The sequence below is a fragment of the Brassica rapa genome, chromosome A05, assembly GCF_000309985.2.
Source record: "Brassica rapa cultivar Chiifu-401-42 chromosome A05, CAAS_Brap_v3.01, whole genome shotgun sequence".
Lineage (NCBI taxonomy): Eukaryota > Viridiplantae > Streptophyta > Magnoliopsida > Brassicales > Brassicaceae > Brassica > Brassica rapa.
The window spans coordinates 4,477,351-4,487,284 of record NC_024799.2 but is presented as its reverse complement, the minus strand read 5'-3'; the positions used below and the strand labels follow the sequence as shown (position 1 = coordinate 4,487,284).

The window sequence follows — 9,934 nt, the reverse complement described above, 5'->3', positions numbered from 1 at the left end:
CTTGTCCTCGTAGTCTCATCCACTGACGTAGCTCACGGCGTCACGAAAACACAAGATATAAAGTTTTTCAATCGCCCAATAACCAAAATGGTCGACAGACATCCCAATGAGTTTAAGTAATGTATAATCTAATTCTAATGTGAATTCAACATCTGATCTACCTTTGTACTCTCCTGAAGGATCACATTAGATGTATCTTCATGTCTAAGATGGGGGTTATTGGTTAAGTTAGTCAAATCCTATAATATATTAGTGACTTTTTTTCAAAATAATAAATTATTTACCTAATATTTTTAAATACAGATTGTAAATTTATTAGAGATTTTAATAGATTTTTAAAGAAGATTTCTTAAACTCAAAAATATAAATTGAAAAACTTACGAATTTGCAAATATTAATTAAATTAACTTTAAATTTTAAAATTATTAATATTTAGAAGGATTTGCAAATCCTATTCCAATTTCCAAACTAACTAAAATATAGAAACGAATAATACTTCTCTGAATTTTTAATTATATTATGACTTGTAAAGTGGATACGTATCCGTTCCAATATGATTTGCGATTCTATTCCTTAAATAACATTAAATTAGCGAGAATGGATGGATTCTCATTATTATCATCTCCTTTATGTATATGTCTTTGCAAGCGTCAGCACACGTCGGTGATAATTCTCATTTTTAATCCAAGAAAATAATATTAGTTGAGAAGAGCAAAGATGGGTTACTATTCTCATTATTGTCTCTCTCTTTGGTCTCAACCAGTGTAAGAAGTGAATCTATATCTTCCTTCTTCAAAACTCAATACTAATAAGATAGATGTAGGCGTTACACACGTTGTATTATACTTTATGGATTCAGCTATTGCTACCACATGATTTTATAGTTTGAGATCATCATTGCAGGTTATGATCCCGAACATCCGATTGGGCTAGAAAGATGCTTCAAAAAGTTTGAGGGAAAGCCATGGCAACTCGAGGTCTTGTGTTGTGTCGAAGATCCTTCTAACTGCTTCCCTGGATTCGAAACAGAAAAGTGTATCGAATGTCCGCCCCTACGCAAAGGTGACGCACCATCCCCTTCGCCTGGTGCAGCACCAGGTCCTATATAAATGCTCATTTGATGGACCATGTTCCTTTGATGTCATTAGTTAATGATCCATGTATTTTTCAGGATGTTTGACATTTTATAATAAAGTCTAAAAATATGCTCAAGGATGTTAAGTAAACAAAAAATATATTTATAAAATAGTTAAAACATTCTTGGTCTGTTGATAAACGAAGAACTGGTTTGATCAGTATGACAAGCTTTAGGATGTCAGATTGACTTTGGATGCACATGATTATCCTATGGTTTCTCTCACCAAAATGAGATGTTCATTGTAATAAATCTTTGTTCAAGGCATTATAATCTCAATTTTTAAGTATCTCCCCTTCTTCTCCTCATGTTTCTTTTGTTCTTTATAAATCAGTCTCCTTATCTCTTATCTGCATAGTCCTCTCTGATTCACCTGACTCTAATGAGCATCTTCAGTTAGATCAGGATATTATCCCAAATGTAACGCAACTTGCATTTGATAAACTAAAACTAAAACATCAAATGTTTCAGTGAACTCGTTTGCTCAGATTGTGGATTTGACCCTTCAAGTTCATGTTTCCATAGCATCATTGCTATTGGATCAACTGACGCTTTCAGGTTCATAGTATACAAAGCTTTTCCCTTTAGATAACAACCAATTTTAGCTTCTCAAGCCTTGTTGTTTCTATTGTTGACAAAAAATGGATCTTTACTTGCAGATCAAGTTAATTGAATGTGCTAAAATAAAATGATCATTCCAGTTTCACAGTTGAATTAGACACTAGCTACTGTAAAGGTTGTGTGTTTGAGACTGCAGAAAACGGAAAAGGCAAGTCCATTCTTGGTCTGTATGCAGATCCTTAGGTGAAGATCCATAGAGGAAGGCAGTTTTCATCTTGTAGGGACAAGCAGAGAAGTTGATAGAATTATATTTGTCTTAGGGATAAGAATGCTAAAAACTTTGGTTCAAAAGAATGTTGGCATTGAGGGTTAATGCTAAGTGTACGCATGCATGCTTGCTGTTTTAGAGTCTATACTGTTATGTTCTATGTCCAAACACACATAGATGCATAAAAACACTTCAATGAGACAATTACCACCACACTGTAGTCATACAAATTATATCAACCATGTCAACCACGATTTAATTAACTTGCATAAATTACATACCAGCTTCAATATCTAGTTACTTTCATTTCTAGCAAGGAATAGACCCTTGATACCTTTTTTTTTATAAGTACTTAATAAGAAGACCTTACTTAGCTACATCAGTAAGTAAGAACTGATGAGGTATCTTCAGAGTTCAGCTTGGAGAAAAATGTCCGATTGGTTAAGCCACTGTTGCCCATCAATGAATGAAATGTCAGTGAACTTCGCTGCTTCAGCATCAGTTAGCTGCTTCCCGTATGCAACTCTCTTGGTGTAGTTAGCTCCTTCTCCAAAACACTTGTGTTCTCCGAAAGTCACAGTCCTAGTAAACAAAACATATTTATGCATTAAGTAAAACCATGTGGGAATAACATGACATGAATTAGTTTTCTAGTCCGCTTACCTGTCTCTGGTCGTGTTGCCAAAGTTATTCCATCCATCCGGTGAGATGACTTCCGACATATAGGTGTTAGAGAATACGACAGTAGAAAAGGTTCTCCAAGCTCGCCCAAGCCATATTTTCCCGGTTCCAGAAATGGTGCAGTTCACAAAGGAGAATCCTGTTTGGTCAGATTCTGAGTCCCTTGCCTGAGCTGTTATGATTCCGCTTATCCCCGAACTAGTCTCCTTAGCGATTGACCTGATAGTACAATCCTGTTTCACTTTCAAAATTGTTATCTCATCATATACTCATATACGTATTCAAATTTTAATGAACATGCATGTTCTTCTTGCCTGGTAGATTGATCTTCCATTGCCGAAAATGAAGTCTATAGAGCCTTGGATATAACATTCCTTGAAGAAATGTCTGCCTTCGCTATCGAGCAGCGTGTCCTGTGCGCTGTAGAAGCCACAGCCATAAAACGCTGATTTGTCCGCTTGAAGCCGCATAGCAACGGCTTGTGCGCCTTTAACTTCAGGTCTCGGTTCCGGGGCAGTGTTCTTTATCGGAAACAAAATTGTGCGCATGAAACTCAAAACGTAAGAAACAATACACTGAAACGAAATTGTGAAGAGAAATGGTTCTGGAGGAGTGTTCTTACCACGAAACTGACATTGTGAGCCACGAAATTATCCGCATAGACAGCAAAAGAGAAGCTATAGAAAGTGCCTCCTGATGATAGGGCTGTATCGTTCCACTCTATGATTGTTTTTTGATACCCTTTTCCTTGAAGCACAACGTTTGTCTTCTTTTTATGGACCGTAACCTTTTCCCTGAGTTGAACCAACATTACTAGAATTAAAAATGAGAGAAAGACAAAACATGAAGAATTGTGTGTCAAGAGTTTACCTGTAAATACCAGGGTTTATGACGATGAGAGTTCTGAAAGAGCTTGAATCAGGTACCGCATCAATGGCGCTCTGTACGGTGGTGAAGTTGCCGCCGCCGTTCAAGTCGACAACTAACACCAGCGAAGCTTGGTGAAAGTGTGTATACTTCTCATTGAGAGACAGAACGGTGACAAATAGACAAGCAAGACTGGATACAACTTTCATCGACATTATTAAGAACACGGTTTACTGTTTTCTCAGATAAAAGTTGAAGATTGGAGAAGTTTGTGAATCTGTAAGTGTATTTATTTACAGAAGACATAAGTTGGTTAGTGTAAATTAAATGGCATTTACGTAGATACATGTGAGGTTTCCAAATGCAGCTAAAGTCTAGAGTTGATTAATATTTAGATCACATTTTGAGTTTACCTTTATACTTCGAGACAATTTTCACATGTAAGATATTTTTCTGTGGGGTCAATTGATTTTTTGGACAATAATGTCTTTTCCTTTGAGAAGAAAAGTATATGATAGTTAGTTTTTTTAATTATTTTATGTTATTATTTTTCTTATTCTACTTTAAGTTTTCATTTATTTTTATCTCAAATTCTAAAATTTATTGAACAAAAATATTGTCATAATAAATTATATAAAAAAAATTATATCTTTTAAGATCTGTTTACATATATATATATATATATATATATATATATATATATATATTAACATGTAAACAAAATTAAATGTGGATATTGACATCTTAACATGAAGGTAATTGGTTAATACCACCACGATCGAGTTCTGGTTCCAACTCACTAAAGATTTTATTTTTCGATCTGTTTTAATCGATCTGCTGGAGAATTCCTCCGCGCCCACACACGATTCAACGCAACTAGCTCTCGATTTCCGATAAGACATCTCTGATCGAGCTCGAATGGATAATACAACTATGATCGAGCTGTTTTATCGGAGATCAAGAGCTAGTTGCATTGGATTGATATCATTTCAATTAAATAGATGTTAGAATAATATATAATTACATAATTTTTATTAGTATCATTTTTATAGTGATGTAAGTTTTGTATCAAATATATAAGTGATGTTAAATAAAATAAGTAAATGTATCAATTATTTATTTGATACAGTTACATATAATAATATTATTTGTGTTAAATCGATACAAATGAATAAAAAGCATATCACTAATATTGAATTGATGCAAAATAAATTAATAATGACATTACTTATTACTCCCTCTGTTCCTTTTTTTTTAAAGATACATTTTTTTTACATTTTCAAGACATTAATTAATGAAAAATTGTAATTTAAAAAAATACAATTGTGTTTAATAAAATCTCATTGATTAAAAGTTATTGGGAATAGTTAATTAAGAAAAACAATGTATTAGAAAATATAATTTTAAATATTTTTTTAATAAGTATGAAAAAACTATAACATGAATCTTTTAGAAACGGATGGAGTATAATTGATTCTAAATAATATATGTTTGTCTCATTTGTAGATAAGTAATTTAAAACAGAATCATTTAATTTTCTGATACAATTTAAGTGATTTAATCACTTTTTTTGTAGTGATACGAATCTAATTGAGTGACAACTATTGTACATAAAATAAATGTTGGAGTCAAGAAACTAGGATAGCAAGGTTAAGTTATTATTGGGTGTCACAAATCCTCGTCCAAAAGAAAATTTAAAATGTTAAGTTTCTAAACTTTAAAACAATTAAAATTTAGAAACAGTTGCATGAGTTGGCAAAAATAAATAATTTAGAAGACAGTTAGTAAAACTTGAGAAGTCAAAGACAAAATTCAATAACAAATAGGAAAGTATTTGCATGCATTTCGACTTTTTGCTCTCCTCCATTCGTTGCATTGGTTTTGTAGCCTTTTAGGACATATCATGCTCTCTATTTCTTTATATTCTGTGTATCACTCCGCATTACAATTTTGCTTTCCGCACAGAAGAAAATCAGCTGACGAAAATGAGAGGAAAATTTAACTTTTTCGCGATTTTTTTTTTCCTTTTTGCTGAGAAAAAGGTTATCTAATATGGGTTTCTATTTTATAATGAAATTTCTGAAAATAATGTTTTTCTGTTCAACACTGTTTTAGTTGTCAATATTTTTACATACAAAATTTCTGAAATATAATGTTTTGTGCCAAATGTTAAACTTAAAAAAAAAAAACTAAAACGGCACAATAAGAGAAACATGAGAGTATATATTACGTGATACTTATCTCAAATATTTTGAAAATGATATGAGATATTGACTCGTTAATTTTTTTTAATCTGAAAGTAATGAAAGAGTAGGTATAAACGAGACTGTACAAAATAATGCATGCACATCTATACTATTAAAGCAGAATACTTCTTATGATTCTACCCCTGAAATTTTCTATTAATTACAAAACATTCCATTTTCTTTTCCAATTATCAAAACATGTATATTTACTAATAATGTTTAATATATTAATTACTCATATTAATAAAAGAGATAATCACAGAATTGTGTATCAGAAGGTTTCATCGATGATTTCCAATATACAATAAAGGTGAAGATCGATGCATATAGGATTTTTTTGACAGAGGCAAATTTGAAGGCTATATCTCTGAGTGTTTGAAGAAGATGAAGATCGAAGTTTTGGTTGAGGTTTAATTCAATTAGGGTTTTATAGGATTTCTCGTCGTGTTCTGGTGAATCAAAAGAGGATTCAAGAAGGTAACCGCTGTGTAGTTTGGTGATGTGTCCGAAACAATTTTAAAGGTGATTACGATGACATGATATGTCTAAGGTTTCGAGGAAGATGAAGATCAAAGTTAGGCGTTTTGAACAAGGTGATTATGAAAGCGATTTGTCTAAGGGTGCCTTGCAGTTGACGACCGAGGTTTTGTTTGAGGCTCAATTAGTTTTTCAGGGGATTTGTGTTTGTCTTCTGGCAAGTCAAAGGATCCTGAGAGATCTGTTCGCTTAGCATCAATATTTCTAAAATCTTTGATTTCATTATTAAGGTAAGGTGGAGATACAAGAATCACTTCCATTAAAAGTGATCTCAAAGGTACTTTCACGTTTACAAGGAGATCGAGGTTTCGTAAAGTTTAGCATGTGGTAAAATTTTGGATCAGCGATTCCGTCGGCAGGGGATGAACTCATCTAAATTTCAGAGTAGATAACTGTACTTGGAAAACTCTGCAGGCTGCAGCTTTATTCAACAGATCTGTGGTATTTTCGGTTGCAACAAGATTGGCCCCAAACAAACATTTGGATATACAGGTTTCATACAGGCTGGGATCAAAGGTGTTTAGATATGGAGATATGAGGTTGTCATTCTTGGACCTTCTGTTTATGGCAGTATGTTTTGTCTTAGTTGCTTTGGTTAATCTCATGTGTACGATTGTTGAACCAAATCTGTATATCCAACATTGTTAGTAGTTTTGTTAATGAACAAATGTCAATATGTTAGAAATTTCCATTAACACTGTGGTTTTATCAATTTATGATGATGAACGTGGAGTCTAAATAGTAAATACTTGTGTGGTTAGGAGAAGTGTGTATTCAGAAAAGGGTTTACATAGATGGACTTTTTCATTTATGTCCTCTCTCATCGGTGATCAGTGTCTTATGTATGAAAGGTTTATAGTTGGTTGCACTCTTTTCAGAGGTTTGTGTTTGCCTGATATTTGCAATTCATGAATTCCTTTTATTGGATTTGTTTTTTTCAAAACTAGACTATGATGATGCTTTAGTTTTGATTTCAAAATAGCGTGAAGCAAAGAATTTATACCAAATAATAATGTTGTAATAATTTAAAAAGAAAATCTACAAAACATTATTAGCTCCACTTTTTGTTGTTATTGATTACAATCCACAAGTAGGTTTTTTTAGATATTATAGATAACATTCTGTTTCAGCATTATTTATCATTCTCTACCATTGAATTATTTTTAAACTATGTTTTTGTTTAATTTTTTTTTAATAAATAGCAGATAACCATCTCCTATTTTTGTGTAGTATTTTTCACTTCTGAGTTTTAAATACAACAAGTATATGGCGTTAGAATTTGTTTAAGAAATCTTTTAGAGAAATTATATTTTTCAAGTTTTTAGATTTTGACGAAGAAGATTTGTTGATTCCAAAAACTTAAGCTTTTTATCTCATGAGTTCTTCCATTCTTCTATCATTTAAATTAAACATATTCAATTTTGTTGGAAAAATGGAAGCAAATCTATATTTTGAAAATATTCAAGATGATAGATTTTATGCCAAATTTAAAAGTTTTGTTTACATTTTGAAAATATTTTAAATTAAATGGGAGGAAATATACTATTTTGAAATAAATGAGAGAAAATCTAGATGGAAATCTTCAATGTTAAAAATTCAATATTTTTGTCAAAACAAAACTCCAATATTGTTGTAACAAAGATTATGTAAACTTAACAAATAGTTAGCAAAAATTTAAGAAACTCCTCTAAATTTTCATTATTTATTAATTATATATTATCGAGGAAATTGAATAAAAATCATAGTTATAAACATTGAAATACTAAAAAATATTCTATAATTATTTAGTGGATACTTGTAACTGTTTTAATACGATAACAATCTTAATATTTCGTATATATATATATGTATCCCTAAAAATAAGAAAAAATCAAAACTGAATGCATACACAAATATCTAAAATAAATTTTATACCTAAAATATAAATTATTTTATTTTTATAATTATATAATATTCCATTGGAGTTTTGTTTTGACAATAATATTGGAGTTTTTACTGGTATACACAAAATGTTTAGTTTAAAAATTATAAAATATTCTAAAAATAGTAAAAACCAAACTATCCAAAAACAGGTTGCCCTATTTCTTTTTACCCTATGATTTCTCGATTAGAACTGAATCATCCAAATAACTTTATCTGAAATATTTAAATTTATCTGAGCTATCCGATATTTTATCCCTAAAATCCAAAAGAAAAATATTTTACCGAAATTATCTAAAATGATCTGAAACACGGTAACTGAATCAAAACGGAATCAAACTCGGAATTTTTATGAAGTTAATAACATTGTTATCTGAACCAAAATGAAAACAAAATAAACTAAACCGAATCCAAACCCAAGTTCATCAATAGTCAAATTAATTTTTATATCTCTTGAACAAAAAACCGGAATCTAACCAAAAACTATAAAAAAAAATCAAACTGAAACCAAACCAGAAATTAAATACACGGGTTAATAAATATGTCAACAACAAATAATTCACAAATTAATAATCCCGCGGTTTTAAAGCGCGGGTCAAAATCTAGTTGTGACTTAGTTACATCCTTCGGTATAATATAAAATAATCCATGGACCTTTCCAAGTCTTGTCAAATAACCATTGCCCAAGTCAAAAGATTAAATCAGGTTTTTTTTTTTGAGAAAGGGCTTTATAGTTGTTTTATTATGCATAAAGTCAAATAATATAAAACGTACAAGAGTTAAGGTCATATTGCTGACGAGCAGTAGCATCCATAAGGTTTATTCAAAATCATTAAGGTGACAAGACACGAAACTACGAATTTCATGTTCTAAACTTTTTTTTTTTTTTTGTAACTGGGCATGTTCTAAACTTTGCTTTCAACTATTTATGCTGGAGGCATCTTAAAAAAATGATACTTAGCTGTAAAATTTAATAATTTAATCTAGAGATACTACAATTTACGAAATAATTTGTACTTCAGAAAAGTTGCAACTATTTTTATGGATTTTATTCAAATTGATCGATTGTTGTATAACTAATATAGTTAATCAGATATCTAAACCAGCGAAATACTATTATTTTGTCCAAAATAATTATTGGTATGATTAGGCATAGTTTATCCGAAACTGCAAATTGAACCGTACCAAACCAAAATAATCGAAACTGATACCAAACCAAATTTTATAAATATCCAAACGAATGTTATATTTTTCGGAAAAAAAAACCATTAAAAATTGTGTGGATACCCAATTTTTTTAAATACAGATTCTATATTTAAAATAGCAATTATAATTAGTTTTTAAATAACCATATATCATAAGAACATTATTTATAAACTGATTTACCCAAATACTATGTACTTCGGGTTTTCGGACCGGCCTTAATCCGGGTCTTAGGCTCAAAATACCCAAAACTCAAATAGGTTTAGTCCGAAAATTCCGTTTTTTTGGACTTATAAAACTAAACCTAAGTCTAACAAATTTTAGGGTTATGCGGGTTCGGATTGCGGATTTTGGTCTTAATTGACATGTCTAAGAGGAACCATCATACAAAACTTTGATGTATTTACAGAAGTTGTTAAGTGCAATAATATAATCAATTATAATATAATTTCTTTTGCCAATTTAGCAAAAAATGATGACAATGTAAATTCTTCATCTCCAATAGAAGATTTTAAA

General features: G+C 30.9%; 2 protein-coding genes across 2 annotated transcripts; one reads left to right on the top strand and one right to left on the bottom strand.

Moving 5' to 3' along the window:
* The first annotated feature begins 635 nt into the window (after positions 1 to 635).
* Positions 636 to 1,402, top strand: LOC103867786. The gene is made up of 3 exons (XM_033291897.1): positions 636 to 663; positions 711 to 764; positions 904 to 1,402. The coding sequence occupies exons 1-3, from the start codon at positions 636 to 638 to the stop codon at positions 1,107 to 1,109; spliced, it is 288 nt and encodes a 95-aa protein (XP_033147788.1). The 3' UTR covers positions 1,110 to 1,402.
* Positions 1,403 to 1,648: 246 nt separating this feature from the next.
* On the bottom strand, positions 1,649 to 6,910 carry LOC103867785 (probable pectinesterase 15). The gene is made up of 6 exons (XM_009145873.3): positions 4,970 to 6,910; positions 3,516 to 4,746; positions 3,268 to 3,439; positions 2,960 to 3,166; positions 2,628 to 2,878; positions 1,649 to 2,546 (listed from the first exon to the last, which is right to left on the bottom strand). The coding sequence occupies exons 2-6, from the start codon at positions 3,725 to 3,727 to the stop codon at positions 2,372 to 2,374; spliced, it is 1,017 nt and encodes a 338-aa protein (XP_009144121.1). The 5' UTR covers positions 3,728 to 4,746; positions 4,970 to 6,910; the 3' UTR covers positions 1,649 to 2,371.
* Positions 6,911 to 9,934: the final 3,024 nt, after the last annotated feature.